The following is a 19,323-nucleotide window of genomic DNA, read 5'->3' as shown; positions in this document are numbered from 1 at the left end:
CTTTCCTGGGGAAGTTAGAAAAATTTTTTCATTATAGTATCCATGAATTTGATAGTATGATATATAATTATATAAGGTGAAATACACTTTTATATTGGATCAGAAAATTGAAAGGTTTTCAGTATAATGTTTTGTTAATTGAAAATTCTTACTAAGGATGATCGTTTAAAAGAATTTTTGGAAGAATCTGTGTTATCGTTGTTAAGTTTTTATACAAACTAATGAAATGTACTTCGCTTTATGTATGTAGTATCTAATCTACATGAACTAAATGTAGTACATGTATTTTGGAGTAATGAAATAAAAATGAATATTTTTATCTGTTTGATTCTGACGCACGTATTGTGCAGCCACGTTACATTTGCTTTCCGAAGCCTTGAAATATAACAGTGAGTCATTCATGTGGGATATTCGAAAGTACAGAAACAAAGTTTTTTATGGTATATAAAGAAAGACCAAGAAGGAAAAAACAATTAGTTTAGAATATTTTTAAAATCTTCCTATAACCATTTTTGTATTATATAATACATTTTATTTATCGCAACGCAAATAGATTAAGTGAAATAAATAAAGTAAAAACGATGGAATTTATAAATGTTTCTCAACATCAACCATTTTTTTAAAGACGCTACCAAAAACGTCTTGGAGTCAATAATTGTTCTCACAATGCAACAGGTTAGTCTAACGAATTAATTAAGTAGCTCTTTTCGAAAATGGTGTAAATCCAATTTTGAAAAAAATGATTTAAAGCTAGTTTCAACTACAGATGGATGTTTTCTTTTTATATTTGTAATAACTAAGTCCACACAGTACAATATTCTCATGAATTAGTCAAACGAAGTTTGGCTGTAAAACGGAATTGCATAAATGTTTTTTTGAACTCGTATAAATTCATTCGCGATGAAAACAAACACGGTTTTACTTACATTATATTTATAAAAATGGTCACATAATAAAATTAAACATGTCTGAAATCTGCAAAGTATAAAACACAAGCTTATTAGTGTTTAACAATATTTTTAAATCAGATAAAATGCAAAAAATTACGTATTTCGAAATAAACAAAACTGAACTTACACAGCTTCAAAAAAGCGACTCAGTTAACACATTTGTGTCTACTAATACCATCCGCCAAATGATTTAAAAAAATATAGGAAAGGACTTAACACTAGATCTACCGAAGATGAACGTATTTCAATTTCAATCAGGTTGGTGAAAGGTACACCTTGTTAAAAATTAACAAACTTCTTCACTTATACATATACATATGTTATAATAAAAGTGGCGAAGTATCTCCTAAAATACATTACTGTAACATTTTAGAATTTTGACAAGATTTTACGAACCAGTCATTCTGACTGCTTTAATAGTTCTAGTACTAATCTCGAAATTCATACACAAGAAAAGTGAATTTTTGATCGATCGGTAGCTTGGCAAAGAACGGGCGTAAGACGGGTAAACTGGTGGGGTGGGGGGCCGTAAGGCCCCTTCCCCTTTCACCTTCGTCACGAAGGAGTAAGAAGCAAGCTGGCCGCGATTTCTTTCCTTCTTGGATACGTGGCGGCCCGCGACGCTGGCGTCGCGCCACGGCGAAGATCGTAAACCGTCTCTCGATCTCGCGTCGGAAAAAGCGGCGAGCGATCGTGCCAGCTGTGATCGTCGTCTGCACGGGACGATCGATGCACGTGGTCAGCCGCGAGTCATCGCGAATCGTTAATCCCAACCTCGGATCAAACGATTTCTCCTTGGAATCGCGAACGATCTCCTCAATAAAATACTGTGATCGGTAGCGTCGTGTCTGTTTACACTCGTGATGACATAAACATTTAACCACGCTCATCCAAGTGAAGCAAGTGATCGGTGCATAGAAACTGACAGTGACCTTTCGGATAGGAAAACAACGTTTAGATCGCGAAGATCTTAGCATTCCTCGTAGTCCTTTTATCATCGAGACGGTGCACAGCATACGGTTCTTTCGCCAGAACTCATTTTCACGGTGCTCGAGACGGAAAGTGGGGCTTAACAACTGGTAAACAAAACGGTAAGATAGAAGTGCCTTTCTCGGGACTACTATGCAGAACATACCGATAATCCAAGTACAGCACAAGACACTGTGACAAGACCTTCTGTCTCGTGATGCAGTTCCAAAGATCGATCACGAGAATTCGGTTGAAGGAACACCAGATGGATGTTCGTTTCGAGTCCAAACTTTCACGATCGAGAACGTTCGCGATTGTTGAGTTACATTCCTTCTGAATTACACGTCCAAAAAGGGGACCAAGGTCGAAGGAACTAACCAAGTCTAGTAGCATGAAAACGAACATGCCTGATGTCAAGCAGGAGAAGGATAAAATCGACGATCGATTTGGATCGTCGAGACATCAGAGTGAGAATGAACATGAATTTGAGTCGTTGGAGTACGAGGAGGACGCTTATTATTTAAATTTAACGGCGACTCCCAGTTTTGACGATGTCGACGAGCTGAGTGACGACGCGGACGAGTTGGTTGTTCATTGTTGGAGGGACTCGAATGGGGACATCGACGAGATCGTGGTGGACGATGCGAACCTGTCCGTGGAGACGCAGTTCTTGACGATGGAACAGGAGGACGGGGCCAGAGGACGGGGACGGAAGAAACGGAAGTCCGTTCGTGTGATATTCCAGGATTTCTCGAAGCCGTATCTCGCGAAAATCAGCAACAGCCAGAATTATAAGAAGTTCCTCGAATTGGTAAAAGGTGCATGGTGTGGTGCTCGAGGATGTTGAAATGGGTCCGTGGTGTGTCGTCACCCTTACGCTCGAATCACGAATGTGTGTGTGATTCGATCAATTCTGGGTACTCACAATTGAATATAAAATTCACAGTAGAACACTGATTATCCGAATGTCGATCATCTTAAATACCGATTACTAGAACATAGAACGAGTTGCAAATGTTTTCTGAACAAATTAGTTTTACAAAAGCTCAGAAATACGTACCATTCGTTACTCTTAAACAAATGTGCACCAAATTATGCAACGATTTAATTGACAATACAATGTACTGGATTTTAAATACCTAAAGATGATTTAAGATATAAAATTGTAGGGAACGATGAGATCACTTGATCCATTCTTGTTGAAATGGTCGTTAAGTACCGTTTCAATGTTTATGCGTGTTACTACGCGATCTTCTCACGCATCATAAGCATTCATATTTCAAAATTGATTTATTTATAATCGTCTTATGATATGTACTAAAATTTTGGTTCCCCTGAAACGCTTGTTTGAAAAACCACTCATCCGAACAGATTTGTCTCCCTATTATATAGGGTGAAACACGTAACTGAAACCACTGCAATACTGCGTAACTAGTGATTTTTGTGAAAAATGTTTCAGATAAAAGTTATGATTTTGAGGGGGCCATAATTTGATTAGTTTTTTTTGTAGAAGGATGCATAGGGGACATATGAAGGTCAAGTTTGTTTTTTTAAAGTGAATTATATATTTTTTACTGCATTAGTCGATGCAGCTCATAATTCTGCATAAAAAAGTCCTAAACTGTTCATATAAAAAGCCATTAATTTAGGAGGTAGTTTAATTTCAATTATTCGAAGTGCATAATTTTCTATCGTAGTGGTTCCACGTATGCCACTTCGAATAATTGAAGTTAAAGTAATTACATGCTGGATCGACTAACGTAATAAAAAATATGATTCCAATTAAAAAACAAACTTAACTTTCGTATGTCTTCTACGCATTCTCTTACAAAAAAAAATAATCTCGTCAAATTATGTCTCCTCGATACTATATAACATTTATCTGAAACAAGATTTACTAAAATCACTAGTTGCACAGTATAGAAGTGGTTCCAGTTACCTGCTCCATCCTGTATAGTTAAGATAATCGGCGTTCTACTGTATAATTCTGAAGATCGAAATTTTTGTAATTTTCTTCCGGATATCAGTTTCTACGTCAGATTTAAGTGTAACTGTAAAATAATTTTTCACTATTCTTATGCAACGTATACAATTTATCACATACCTTTAATTAGAAAGTGAATATTTTCACATTCATGGTTCTGGTATAAGGGGGACGATGTTTGCTGTGGATGGAAAAAGTATTTGCACTCGACCGTTTTGTAAAAGTAATTTCATTCACTTCTGGAGTGTGTTATCAGAATTTCATTGACCTACCTCACTGTACTTTGTTCAAGGAAAGCTTTCAAGTAATGTACTCTGTAATATTGTTCATGGCTATCATATGAGACTTGAGTGTGTAGATACTATGCTTAACAATTATACTTATTTCGCTGAGAAGACTGAAATTTGTGGCACAATCTGCGAACTGGGGGAAAGAAATATTTGCACATAATCAATTGATAAAAGTAGTTTTATGGCCCCTTAAAGTGTGTGGTTAAAATTTTCATTACTTAATTTTGCATTGACTTACGGAAAGCGTTCGAATAATGTGTTTTCTTATTCTTATATACAAAAGCTGACTGTGCAAGTACTTTGTTTAACAATTGTATTTCACCCTAAGGTTGAAAATACGAGGTATAATTTTGGGTGGTATTATTGGTTATAAATTAGGTGATTTTACCCGTAATAGTTCATTCGAAATGGGGTCGAATTTCTCTCGATTTGAAATTGTTTCGAAAATTTATTGCTATGCTTTCCATAATCTGCTCATTACAGGTTATTTCTACTTCATATAGTATTACGTAGTTCCTTAGTACTTGTAGTAAATAATGATATCTGTGGAAAAGCAGGCAATACAGTCAACGATAGATCGCCAGTGATAAAAAAGCGGATTTTTTTCACGGATGGTTCTATTGGGTTCGAAATAAGTGAATGATTTTATAAATATTCTTGAAGTCCTTGCTTTACATACTGAGTTTTGTAAATTCAGACATGCTATTAATATTTAATATTCATCGTAATATCAATCATAAAATCCGCAGTATAATCATCAGTAGACTGCGGATTATACGCATTTATAACATATGTGATTATGTGAAATATGATAATTAGTCAAGCTAAAATCAGATCTAATACATTTTCTGTCTTATTCTTCTCGTAACAAAATTCTTAAGAAATGGAAGAAAATTCAGTCTTCACATCTACCCTTACAAATCACTTCGAAAAATGTTATTTTGTATAAAGTTCTGTAGTTTAATTATCAGCGTTTGGTATAAGTAGAAATAGTAAATAATAGTCAGACGTGTTATCACTCGTACTAAAAAGCACTTGTGTTTGTCGATCGTTCGAGTTAGATTTCTTCGAAAACCAGATATGAAAAAACTCTTATTCTACATATTTTTATCTGTTTTGGTACGTGGAATTATTTTTTCGATTTCAAGATAAACGTTTCTCCGCTTTGTATACAGACTGATATGCAACATCTTGCCAGTTTTTTCACTAGTTCGGCGTTGCACATACACTAAAAGATGGTAATTATTTAAATCAGATTGTTTTTCAGTTGAAAATTGAGTTATTATAGAGCAGATTGATATACATAATCTTTTTCTGGCGCTGTCCGTAAATTCTCTTACACTTGATAAAACCAGACTTACAATCGTTGCTTAGGTTATTCCAATCGTACTACATCGTAAAGCTTACGTCGCTCGACAGATCTATAAATTCCGTCTATCAGATTTTCCATGGTCGAATTTATGCACGCGTTACGTAATTGGGATATTTATGATCAAGTTGGAAACCGAGTTGGCGGTCACGCGATTCCCTTGCATCGGACAATTTTTTATTTCGACAAATCTTCGATTCGAATTAACTTTTTAATTCATAGACCACTATCTCGGTAGGATTATGGTTTCTAATTTTCGTTTATCGCATTATGGTACATTCTTGCGCGAATTCGGACCAGTACGCTCTGACAACCATAAGTAGGACGGCATTGCAAAATATGAAAGCGAGAAGTGTATCAGTGTTCCGCTGTGTCATTTTCACCGCTGTTCGTCACGATTTCATTTGCACAACTTATAAGAGTAATATTGTAATTACTTTGTTTATGAAAAATAAATGAAGTAATATTTGTCTCGATTCGAAGTTTGATCGAATGATATACTACCCTGGGCGTAAGAAATATTTTTTTAAAGAATTAAAATTTACTTTTTGATAACCTGTAATCGACCAAATTTAATTATAAATTATTTTCTAATTTGTAAATATACCTCAAAGAAAGAATTGTGTTTTGCAACTAATACAGTTTGAAGTACCTAGAAAACAACCCTCGTTTAGACGTTTACAGCCAGACTAACAGGAATAATAATATAATTTAAACCCTTCTTCTAACAGAATAAAAATAGTAGGGGTAAGAATTGATCACAATTTTTATTATTAATATACGAATCTTAGCCAAATTGGGTCTTTTTAATATGTTGGCATATGACAGTTCTGTATGAACACATAAAATTCACAGATCATTGAATGAAAACGTGCAAATATCTTTTGAAAACATTTGTTTCTGCAGGAAACGATTATGGAAGTGTAACAATCCAAATGAACACGAGTGTTCATACACATAAATGTTATTTAAATTTAATCCATGAAAAACATTCTGTTTTAAACTGTCTCCCTTTTTCAATTCTATAACTATTTATTTACTTATCTTTTCTCTAGACAAAAGTATCATTCACTGTGGATTCGTAATTTGATTTTGCTACAAAACAAAGGGGAACCCATTTTTTTCATAACAAATTTATTGACGACAAGAAACTGAAAAGTCTATCCATTACAATAATATTAGTAAAACTATTAAATTACGGGTTACAGAACATTTAGAACGAAATCATGCCAATGACCATATTTCATACTTCTGAAATTCACCATGTATTATTAATAACTCTTTGTAAACGAACAATCTCTTTTTCTGTTTCCACACTTTAGTACGTTCACTCTTAACCCTTGTGCAATATTGAATAAATTGTTGCATTACTATTCCTTGAATTAAACTTGGTCTAAGCTAATATCGAATTAAGGAAATCTACAAGGTGTCATGTAACTGTTGGTATGACCGGGGCGACAGTGATTTTACATGAAAAAATAAATCGAAAATATAGAATAAAATTTGAGACTTCGTTTTCGAGAAAATCGACTTACCAGAGTGTCTGTTCATTGTATTCCATTTCTACTCACTACCTCGACGAACACACGCGTTTCAGATTACGTAATTTTTAAAGTCAATTTTCTCGAAAACGTAGTCCCGAATTAAACATTTTATTCTATATTCTCCACTTCCTTTTTTGTACGTAGAATCATCCCCTACTCGGTTATACCACCAGTTACATGACCCCCTGTATACCGCTTGATCGTTATACAATACATAAACTATTCGTAACAAATTAATTTAAAAGTTTCTCTGATAGAGAATATCTATATACAATAACAAATTAAAGTCTGAATTTGGGTTTAATTAAACCGAACGGTGCACGAGGGTTAAACTGTTGGTTATCGCTGAAATTCTTCCTTGAGTTCAACTTCTGTTCCACACCTTCGATCGAACGAGTTCTTCTTCCTTTTCTTTGTAATGCCGCCACGGTTAACTAAATTCACCCAAGTTTCCGGTGTCTGTAAACTGTTGATGTTCAGGATGCGAGCAAGTGCACAGACGGGAATCCGAGAACAGCGGGGTAAAAAAGTTCGCTTTTATTCGCGTCTAAGAGGACGACGTGGAAACAGTTAAACGCAGACCGTAGTTCCTTCTTTTTGTTTAAACAGCCGCTCGTGTATCCACCAGCCATAAAGAAAGTATACCAGTAGGCTGGTGTGTTGGCGCGAATATTATAGGACAAAGATTTCGTCTGTACGAACTGTACACGATGGTTGTATTGCTTTTTATCGTGAACCCGATGCTCTCCCTCGCTTTCACTTCGCGCGAATGTTTTTACGTCGAAGGAATGCGGATATATTGTCCGGAATTCAATTAAAAATAAGCGTTGTTTTATACACATCGGGCATGTGAATCATATAGAAATAGAAAATGGTTCTGCAGTCGTTCACAGGAACCGGAAGCGTTGTTTCTCTCGGATTCGTTCACCGTGCAGACTTCCGGAATTCGTCTTAAATAATACATCGTATAAAGTATAAACGAAAAATTAGATTTTCACTAGTAATTTAAGAAGTGCTTTACACTGTTTTTTCATAGTTAATATTTTTCATACAATACTCACGGGAAAGAATAGAAATTTTTTAGTTCGCAAGGGAAGCGTGTTTGGGTTTACGATCGAGACCAATGGAAGACGTAACGTGCATTAACAAAGAATCGAATATTAACTGGTAATACTCAGCATTTTTTTCTGATTAGTAGCTTGTGGATGTTCGTGCAGCTGTACTTTCCAGAACAATGACATAAATCTGGGAATTAAATACAATTTTGTTCTTTCCTCGAAGAACTTTTATTAAACCTACTTAAAAAAAAATGTGTTCTATTGTGTTTTGCATGGCTGGTTAAGCGTTAAATGCAGTGCCTGCAATCTGTTAACTGCGATAAAAAATTGTTGTAGGTAGTGTGTATTTATTATAATATTTATGTCCATTTTGGATTTGCTCTCGTAAATACACGGTTTATCACGAAAGTTTCCGAATTGAAGACGAAACAGCACTTTGTCGTATCATATTCATGCTTTTTACCAGCAATTATTGAAAATAGTTTCCACTTGTTCATAATAATTACACAAACACTGGAAATAGTTCTGGTAATTTTTCTTCAACATGGTGGAGAAAGTATTCGTCGAAGTCCTGAATGTCAAAATGATTCTGGACTGTCGTAGCTTTTTCTTCGTTTCCAATTGGAGTAACAGGAATTAATTTTATGTAGCTGAATTAGACGAATATGATGGATAATCAAACTGTGAGATACCTTTTCACACCAAAGTGTTGTACAAAATCATGACAGCCAAAACTTTGGACGTTGTCCATTTCACCGTCTTGAAAAGGAATTATCGAAGCCATTTCCATAATTCCTATAATTATTGTGAACAGTATATCTCTTTAAAACAAAACAATTTTTAATATTTGATGATGAAGAGCATCATTATTTTACGGGAAATTGTTATTTTAGTTGCACTTGCATAATTATAATTATAATATTCTTACAAATTTCTTTGTAGTATTCTCTTTTTTTTTTCATTTAAAAGTATTTTTATTTCTTGTCATTTGAACGTGCCATTTAAACTAGGAAAACAGAGGCAGTGTAAGAAAGTACCGGTACTTTGTAATCCGAGTTTCTCGTTAGAGTCAAGTGTAATACGATCGACAAGACGACAATCTATTCCCGTTAGATCGAAGCGGTCTATTTCTTGCGCAATCCCCTCGCTATACATACATATATCATCGATAAATCCACAAATCCTTCTATTACGTCCACCAATCTCTCAATTTCGTAACGATAAGCTAGCAGGCGTGCTAGCGATAGATCACGATCATCGATAAATTTAAAAGTGTAATCGGTTTAATTTTTCATTCTAGCATGCATATCGTGCAACTTGTTGCTTCTCGTTGCAAAATGCAGAATACATGCAAATATAAAGAACAATGTTTCTCTTTTCACAACCAGTGTCACATACATGCGATACTCAGTGGTTTATTAGAGGCCGCCTTCACACATATGTTCGAAAGGTTCATTATTTTTTTCATATTTTCTTAGGCGCACTAAATGAATAGTCTACTATATTCCGCCAAATGTTATATACATTTTTCAGGAAATCAAAAGGTTGTACTACGCCAGCCATATATATCATTGTTGATTATTTTTCATAATTTTTACGAAAAATGGACTAGAATATATTCTAAATGCAAATGGTATTATAGTTTTATTCCACCCAAAATGGTGGATTATTTATTGGTATATCTATTATAATATGGTACATACATACTATCCATTCTCTCTTTTTTTAACAGATTACAATATTCTATGTTCCTATCTTGTATTTTGAATTGAGTATTGAGAAAATGGTGTGGTCGATCAGTTGGCCATCAGAACTTACTTTCTTTATTAACCCGCATATATCAGATAGAATAATGTTATCTGCATAAAAATTAGATAAAGGAGATATTTCTTATATAATTTTATATAAGAAAAGATCAAAGTAAAGAATTAATTATGCATTGTACACTTAATTACAATTTCTGTACTGTACATGGTACGTAAAAATAATTCGTTTACGACAATCTTCGCCACATGATGATTTTTTTCCCTATTCAATTTTAATTCAATATTTTAATTCGTACCCAAAGGATTAAGTGTCCAGTCAAAGTCAGATAAACCTGAAAATTTCCCAATATTTAATCCAAAATATGTAAAAGATATTTCAGCCAATTTGCAATTGAATAACGTTTAAATCGTCAGAATTTTATATTTTGACAGAAAACCTTTTTTGGAAATGGTTGTAATGTTGTTTCAGCACGAAATACCTTAACTTGAGTGATCATTGACGTTCAGTCTCCATTTAATTCAATCGCGTGCCAAATGTATGTTCTGTTTTCGCAGATTCTCTGACACGTTCTGTATTTTTCAGGAGAAGACGCCACCCTTCACTCGTCGGGTTATATATCGCCGTCGTCGGACAACGTCGTGAACGAGTTGCAAGGACTCACCTTGGAGGAGCAGGACCGTCAGAAAGCGGAATGGAGCGCGGAACTCGCGAAAGTACGTAGCTTTATCTTTCCAAAGAAAACCTTTGACGGCTGGAATGGTGATATACGGCTCCGTTAGGGGCCTCTCGCGCCGGTCTCCAGATTCATATCTCTCTCTGTGTTCGTATTTATGAAAACCTCGGGAAATTTACTCGAGTGATAAGTTCCGAGAACGCACGAAATTGAAAGGGAACTTGCTCCATTTGGCTCGAAAAATTCTTCGTACATTTATACAGCACACCGGCCGATTTAATTCTGGAATTGAAATACTTCGAATATTTTCTAAAGGAAAGTTTAAATTTTTGGTGTGTTCAATTTATGGGAAAATTTCTGGGAATGGGTAAAGTTCAAAATTCATTCCGGTGATGACAGTAAATTTTTCAGATTTACAGTAGGAAAATTGTATAGAATTTCCGGAAAAATTGCTTCCGTATGCAGAACATTTTTTAACGTTAACAAATCGTGGGACTTAATTTTTTTAAATTGATGTTCACGATGTGAATATTAAAGGTTACAACATTGATTATTATTATCTAGTGAATAAATACATTTTTATTAAACATACCATAGAAGTTCAATGGTGTTATGAGTTATGCTCAAGAATTCGTTTGAATTTCTTCCATCGTTTATACTTTAAGTGGAAAAAAATAATAAACATAAAAGATTTAACGCGAAATAGATGGCATTATACCAATAATGGCATCTGTTGTATTGTATTGAAAAAATTTACTGCGAAGAAGATGAGGACTAGGCAGGTACACATATGTTGCAAATTTATTTCTCGCTTTACAAATTAAAAAACGTCATGGAATAATATTTAACACTTCACGAAATTAGTTCTAAGCTACATGTAACAATTCTATCATAGGTCACTATTCAAAGTAACTATTCACGATTGAAAACAAGAACGAAACAAAAATCTCTTAGCGTCTTACAAATAAATAAAATCTATTCTCGTTTACTATTCCACCTTCCTCCTAGAATACTCGAAGTGCAAGAAATATTTTATAATCGTTACACAAAATTCGTAAATTGAACCCCTTCTCATCTATTAAGCAATTATCCAAATTAAAAGGAGCCAAACTTGGATTCTCAAGCATCAAATTTAATTCGAATTTCATTGAAATATTCTCAAGTCGCTTCGATTGTTCAACTTGTTCACGATGAAGCTGAGGGAACCGACGTGTCGTAGGTCGAGGAAGAGATACAGACCCTGAGGCACGTGCTGGCGAACAAGATCCGGGTCTCTCAGGAACTGAAGAGGAAATTGGGCATCAGCGTCTGGAAAGAGATCACCGACGACATGAATCAGGGCTTGAAAAACGTTAAGGAGAGTCAAGTGTACGTTTTTATTCAGCTATCGAAAGCACGCACCTCTCTTTCTCTCTTTCCCTTTATCTTTATCTTTCACCCTCATCTTGCACGAAAAATGGGGTCTCCGGCTGAGCGTCGCCAGTACTTCCGTAGTCACTTCCGGATTCTTTGAGCCGTAGAAAATCGTTTAACACTGGATCTATCAGCGTTGAATGTGTACCAAATTCAATTGTATAATACAGTAATATATATACACATAATACAGTCTAGCATAACAGAGCATTGTAGAAAATGCATATATTGTAAATATAAATTGAACGCCAACGTAAATTCTACCAAAAGCACTATCAATTTCAGTAATTGTAAAATAAGAAATTTACAACCTGTTACTTTGACGGGTTTGGTAGTTTTAGTGTTAAATTCTTTTACGTAAATCTCTTATTCGTTAGATGCTTGTAATTTGAATCGACGTCAGTTAACACTTTGACTGCCACGTCACCCAAATATGGGTGACACGTACATTGAAAAGTATCTGGATTATTTAAACACTGTTGTAAAATGTTTGTATGAAATTAATATCACAGTATAATTTAAAACAAGATCTACAGCCTCTATTAACTAAACTCAAATATCTTCGACAATTTATGACTTAAAAAACGAAATAAAGAGTGTCTGGCTACGTACGGCCTTTTTCACTGTGACAGTCAACGTGTTAATATGTATGCAATTTCTGGGTTAGTATTACTTTCATGAAATTAAAATAGATATTTCGTTTTCGAGACAGAGTTTTCAATAAATTAGATAAACATTCCTAGTAAAAATTGGTCCAATAATTTGTCATAGCAGTAAAGTACAGTGGTATATAATTTAAAATGATTGTGCCACTTGTTTTTGCTAAAACTGTCTTTGTATGTAATCACAATCTTTTTTTTTAATTATAATGTAAAGCATTGTCATATTGTTCTTTGTTAGGGAAATAAGTAGACATTTCTTTTATAAAAATTCAATTATAAGAAGCTTGACATTTTATTGTTGTTTCATCAATTTGCTTGCTTTTACATACATAGTTTTTCATTTGATGCATTTTAAGTATGATAATTTGCTCCAAAAATTCACGTAGATATAAATTCAGCTTCTTCTGCATCACTTTATATAATACACATAAAATTCTTATAAATATCATTTTTTGTCTTCATTTTACGAGTATTTAACGGGCCCCGTATTTGTATTTTGAAATTCTGTCCTCGATTAACAGCTACTGCCCGAGACTCCAAGTACAAGTTACGAATGCAACACGCGAGCAATCGAGCGGGTTAGAATAATTGCTAGATAAGCTTTTTGCCACCACAAAGACACATCGAGGTTTTCCAAATTCGATTATACACGTAATGCAATTTATTCGTGCACGTAACAATCTCCAGTTTCTGTGTGTCGTAAGTAAACGTGTCTACAAAAACATTCTAGATCTCTTTATTATTCGTTATTCGACCACAGAATTTACTTTAACGTTCTCATTATCGATCATTCTGATTTTATAATCATGAGGAACGAAATGCATGCTCAACACTCAACAACCACTGCATATTTTTACCATTAAATTTCCTAATTTTGTTTACCACGTGTGGTGACGGGTACCGATCGCCTCATAACCGAATTTGTTTATTTTCTGCTACTTCTGCCCCTCAGACATGTAGAACACACACTTTTCTTTGACTTTTGGTTGGGTTCTCATTCAGTTATCAAAACGTCGGAGAGAAACTCGGTCAGATCACCAAGGCAGTCTCCGAGAACACTTTGTAAGTACGCAAAAAACCGTTGTGCTTTCCTGGCGGATCCAACATTTCTCCGCGCGGCCAATCACCGCTGAACCCGATAAAATCGAATTTGTCATCGTGTTTTGTCTACATTTCATTCGAAAAAGAAATTTTGGATCACCGTTTTTTCACGCGTGTTGTCACCCTTTCCTCCGCTTGGTCGCACCCGCTCGAAAACGCTTGAATAATACGCTGCAAGGAGGAGTTAACCGGGATCAGAATCTTCAAGCGTTCCACATTCACGGTAAAAAAGAAAAAACTGATGCATCGACCTCGAGTCGCGACCTACGCACCATCGTTTTCCATGCTTGCCGCGCGAAATAATCACAGAAACATCAGCTTGATCTAACAACGAGGAACACACGTGGAAAGCTGTGACTAACATGGGAGAGTGTGCAAGAGAATGTATGACCAATTTACCATCTCTGCTTCGATTCATTCTCGTGGTCCTGAGATCAGCGACCACGAGAGAACGTGACCCTGCTGCCCGGACAGGATGGTCTGTCGCATGAAAATGGAATGTTTATCGTTTCTCCTCGTTACGCAGATTCCAGAAGACGGAGTCTGTCATCAAAACCACGGCTGAGAAGACGACCAGTATTCTCGGTGGGTTCGGGAGCGGATTGTCGATGAAGCTGGGTCAGATGCGTAATTCCGACAGCTTCCGTTCGCTGGAGGAACGCGTCGGTTCTGCTTACGAGAACATGAAGGTACTCGTGATCGAAGATCACAAGGGAAAAACATGACAAGTCCAATTTTCCGTTTTGTTTTTTAGAGGGGAGCAATTTTAAAGTTCCCAATCAATTCTGTGTCACCTGTTTTTGTCACCCTCTTGAACATTTCGAAAATATCGATTGTCGTGAGATCAGTTTTTTTTCCCAATAAAAACCCTTGGGTTTCTTTATATAATTTCGTGGACTTGGCAGCTTTTTCTCCTATTCATAATTATTTTTTCAAATATTCGCTTTCTAGATTACCCTTAAATTATTGCGTTTAACTTCTTAAATTGAGTTTTTTTAATATCGATGTAAGGGAATTGTATAGGGAATGTAGCATTAAGAGGCATCAGAAAATACTGTTAGTCACGAGTATCAGAAAAAATAACTTGAATCGTCAAATTATATTTCATCGTAATTTATCGTCTACTGTCATCGCTCTACAATCAAAGCTACTTCTGTGATATTCACAACGAAGAATGAAAACAGGGTGCCTAAAGCTGTGCAGTGTTTCCTGAAACATCCTATCACATAGACGTCCAAATCGTCGTTCTTATGTGTTGCTCCCAGTGTGCTCTTGGCCGAGAAGCTACCAAGCGAGTCAATTCATGAAGAATATAGTCGGTGGACAAGATATAACGTACTCATATACGATAAATAGCCATTCCGTGACCATGAAGTCAGATCTAATTAGGTCAAACTCTAGACCTTGGCTCAGGCCTGACATTCTGTTGTAGTTTAGGGAATCAGCTAGGGTTGTACGGGTACCCGAGATTTCGGGATTGGTCAGGCGTCCGTAACATATATTTCAGCAGTCTGACACTTCGGCTCGGATCGGAAGAAGTCCAGTACCGCGAATAATAGGTGGAAACACGAGCGCGACCAAGCCTAAAATTTCGGGTAACCGCCCGCAAACCCCTACTGTCAGCGCAATGAACAAGGAAGAATATATTATACAGTGAGATCAATTAGTACTTCAATTAGGATAGAAACGCTTTCTATCGTCATACCAATATTCTGCAATACCGTTGCCCCAATCTGTACACAAGATCTATGCAGTTAGCCAAAAAAAATTGTTGCTTGAGTTTGCTGCATCTTGTCCATCAACTGTAACAATTTTCAGACGGAACAATGTGTCGTTACAGAGAATAGACTTTGTGCTTTAGCTTTTCGTGTCGCTCGCGAGACACGAGAGTTGCTATTGCTAGCAAAAGCAAATGTTGGACGTCTCAGACCTAGCAGAATGGCTACTATTCTTATATCTCTCTGTCAATACTCTATCGAAAAGGTTAAGACACAAGATCCGACATTGCTAGCACAATCTGACGTTGGATGTCACAGAAAACCTAGAGAACGTCCTGTAACCATATTTCTTTCTATCAATACCCTAGCGATAAGGTTAACACACAAGATCTGCTATTTCTAGCAAAAGATGATTTGGACGTCTTAGACCTAGCAGAACAGCCAGTAACCTTATATCTCTCCGTCAATACTCTATCGAAAAGGTTAAGACACAAGATCCGCTATTGCTAGCACAATCTGACGTTGGGTGTCTCAGAAAACCCAGAGAACGTCCTGTAACCATTTTTCTCCCTATCAATACCCTAGCGAAAAGGTTAATGACATCCGCTATTGTTAGCAAAAGCTGACGTGAAACGTTCCAGACTTGATACAAAGGCCTGTAACTTTATTTCTCTCTATCAATGCACTCGCGAAACAGTTATGACAGAAGATCTGCTCTTGCTAGCAAAAGCTGATTTGGACGTCTTAGGCTCCTGTAACCTTATTTCTCCTTGTTAATGCCCTTGCAAAAGGGTTAAAACATAAGAGCCGCTATTGCTAACAAAGGCTGACGTTAGACGTCTTAGACCTAGTAGAACGCCCTGTAACATCGATTAATACTCTGGTAAAATGTTGTAAGAATTAATTCGAAACTATACGCTAAGAGAAGATGTGTACCACTTTCAGATCTCTTCGAGAGACTGAGGCGGCGAGACGCGCGTCCGCCGCACCGTCAGCGACCAGCCCGACCATTCCCGAAGACAAGCTCCTCTCTTAGAGCCGACCCTCGAATCTGCATCGATATCCGCGCCTCTTCTCTGCGTAACATGCTGACGCGTCGAAACCCCGTGTGTGACGCCCAGGTGTTTGTTTCGCATCTTATGCTACCTGTAATCACTTTCTACCGCATCATTGTTATTAATCAGGGCTAAAGCGATATACTCGTGTACAATCGATGATTCCGTATATCAGGAAAGGTCGGCCGAGGTGATAGAAAGATAGTGGCGGGAACCACGCTTCGCGTTCGCTTCGAGCGAGACTCGGTTCAAGGCCCGTGGTACAAACGATAATCTGTGTGTGCGTCAGAAAATGTCCATTTCAACAGCACCACCCAGACGCAGTTGAAATTTCACTGTATACCGCGACCTGTCGTGCCGCTACCCGTCCTTCTGTGTCCTCTTGAAAGAGGATTTCATTGCTTTTGCTCATCGATGTATCTAAAACCGATTTTTAATTGTCGTTGAATTTCCCTGATACAAGGTTTATATTTTTGTTCGATTTGTTTTGATATATTCTGTTGGTTTTTCATTTATAAGATGCAGGATCTTTCGTGTCAGTTCGACTGACACGTAATCGCGGCGTGTTCGTTTCTTGTTCGTTTTCTATTTTTTCTTTGTTCGCAGGCTCAAAGCGTTGCGGGCGGTGTTGCATTTTCAGTCAGGCCGTCGTGTTACACAAGAAGATGGCGATTGATTCCTTATTTTATCGAACTTAATTTGCACTATAGCAGTTTTTATAACGCTTAATAATATATCGTTGGATACGTACCTTAATGGATTTCTTTTTTGCGTTGCAACCTGTTTTCTCCGCACCGTCGATTACGTGAAAGTAAGGCACGCGCTTTTTTTGATAGATACTTTATTAGGTGGTGTTTCGCCCTTCGACCATCCTCACGGAATATCCGGGATCCCTGTTTCGAGGACGATGCATATTCCTGTGGGAACGGTCGCAATACTCTTCGATAAGACTTGTGCTTCTACGTTACTGTCCTGTCTCGTGTCGATACGTCATCGATTTTTGTTGTAACTATTTTAAATGTCAGGCACAGTTTGGCCAAGCTGGTCTGGTACCAATAGGCAGAATCAAAAAGCGTGGACCGGAAATGGAAGAAATGTAATGGAGAAAATGACCGAAATTTTAATTCAGTACTGTTCACTGTTATACTCGAGTTGACGGTGTTTGGCCTACGAACGTAATTTTGGTTACCTATTTTTTACCCCCATCAAATTGTGGGGCATCTAATACCTGCCTTTAACCCTTTGGTACGGCGGTAATCGGTTGCTAAGTGTTACGCAGTCATCGAGAGTCTAAATTGTCGCATAAAATCATAGACCTATGCAATGCAATGTGGTATGAAGTTAGCCTTTAGTTATCTGTAAAAAGCAAAACACTTTTGTGTTAACTTGAGGTCGAGGATAGTTTAAAATTGAATCAAAGGGTTAACCCTTTCGCCTACAATATCGATCTTCTTGTTTACTGCTGAATCGTTCGTAATTACTTATCTAAGATCCTACAAAAAATTAAACCAGTTGTACCTTACACATGTATTTACATATTACAAGACGTGTGCGATTTGCACAACTTTGAGCGCACGTCCGAAGCGTCAAATGGCTCGGCGCGTAACCGCCAAGGCGTTGATTGTGGCGCGCCTCGTCGGAACTTAAATCGTAGACGAAAGCGTTAAGCTAACTCATCAGTTATTGTCTATACGAACTAAACAATAGTGTACCCAAGATTTTCAATTTTCTGGGTCAATCGAAACTCGTAAACTCGAGTATAGCTTCTACGGTCAACGAAACAATTCGACACTTTTAGAATATAGTAAGAAGAAAATTCATTGGTATTTTCGATCAGCGATGTAATTTCTTCCGATTACGCGCGATGGTCCCGACCTCGGTCGGCCGAACTACAATAAAATTCACCTTCCTTGAACTGTACGCTTAATTTACGTCGTACAACGACTGTGGCCGCCATTGGTCAATTTTTAGTCACACAATCGCAAATCATATGAATCTGGCCACACTCGTGTAAATCATAATTACGTTACGAACGGATGATAATTGAAATTTTACCTGGTCTGTTATAGGATGATACGAATCTTTTTTAGTTAACGGAAGTGTAATATATTATTGGAAAGTATTTATCCGCACGATGTTTATGAAGGGATGACGAGAGTGACTTTATTTTAAATGTTGAAAATAAAAAAAAAAGCTATTCTGATCGGAAATTGACCAGGAACAACAACCGAGAATAGTTTTTTCTCTTGAACTCTATCGACAGAATTTATTGTGGCGTGAATGGAGTGCGTTTGCTTGGCCCTCGGTGTTTAAAACCACTGAGAACACTATCTATACACGGGAACACGCAAGAATCTCTGATATATTTAGTGTACGCACTATGTGATACATGAGCGAGAAGCATTTATGAAGGTGTGTGTCGGTCAAACACGATCCGATTACGTGTGTGTCTGTCAGTTCTGCGCTTATGATCGTCATCGACAACCTGCTACACAATCTACTTGTTCATATTGGTGAATAAATTATTTTAAGAAATGTCATACGTGGAAAGCGATTTCTCTCCCAGAATATAACTTCTGTTTATCGCATTAACCCGCTCACTGCATCTTGGTATCTTGTAGAAACATTCTTTTATCACAAAATCAAGAACCAACAGTCATTTTAAGACCATTTGATATGTTTTTAAAAATGTTTTTTTTTTTCATAAATAATATCTTCGTTCGTGGTAAATAACGAACAGTAGTAGTCATAGTATCACTGTTCTAATGTT

General features: G+C 36.6%; 1 protein-coding gene across 1 annotated transcript; it reads left to right on the top strand.

Annotated features, from left to right (window-relative positions):
• The first annotated feature begins 2,310 nt into the window (after window positions 1–2,310).
• LOC107193453 lies at window positions 2,311–19,093 on the top strand. The gene is given in 6 exon segments (XM_015582899.1): window positions 2,311–2,737; window positions 10,514–10,644; window positions 11,824–11,972; window positions 13,682–13,741; window positions 14,307–14,525; window positions 16,444–19,093. Coding segments are annotated over 6 exon segments (1,077 nt in total). The 3' UTR covers window positions 16,535–19,093.
• The last annotated feature ends 230 nt before the right edge of the window (window positions 19,094–19,323 follow it).

This window comes from Dufourea novaeangliae, unplaced genomic scaffold (genome assembly GCF_001272555.1).
Source record: "Dufourea novaeangliae isolate 0120121106 unplaced genomic scaffold, ASM127255v1 scaffold6, whole genome shotgun sequence".
In the NCBI taxonomy this organism is placed as follows: Eukaryota; Metazoa; Arthropoda; class Insecta; order Hymenoptera; family Halictidae; genus Dufourea; species Dufourea novaeangliae.
Note: the sequence above shows the minus strand (reverse complement) of the source record. Positions and strands in the feature narration are given on the sequence as shown.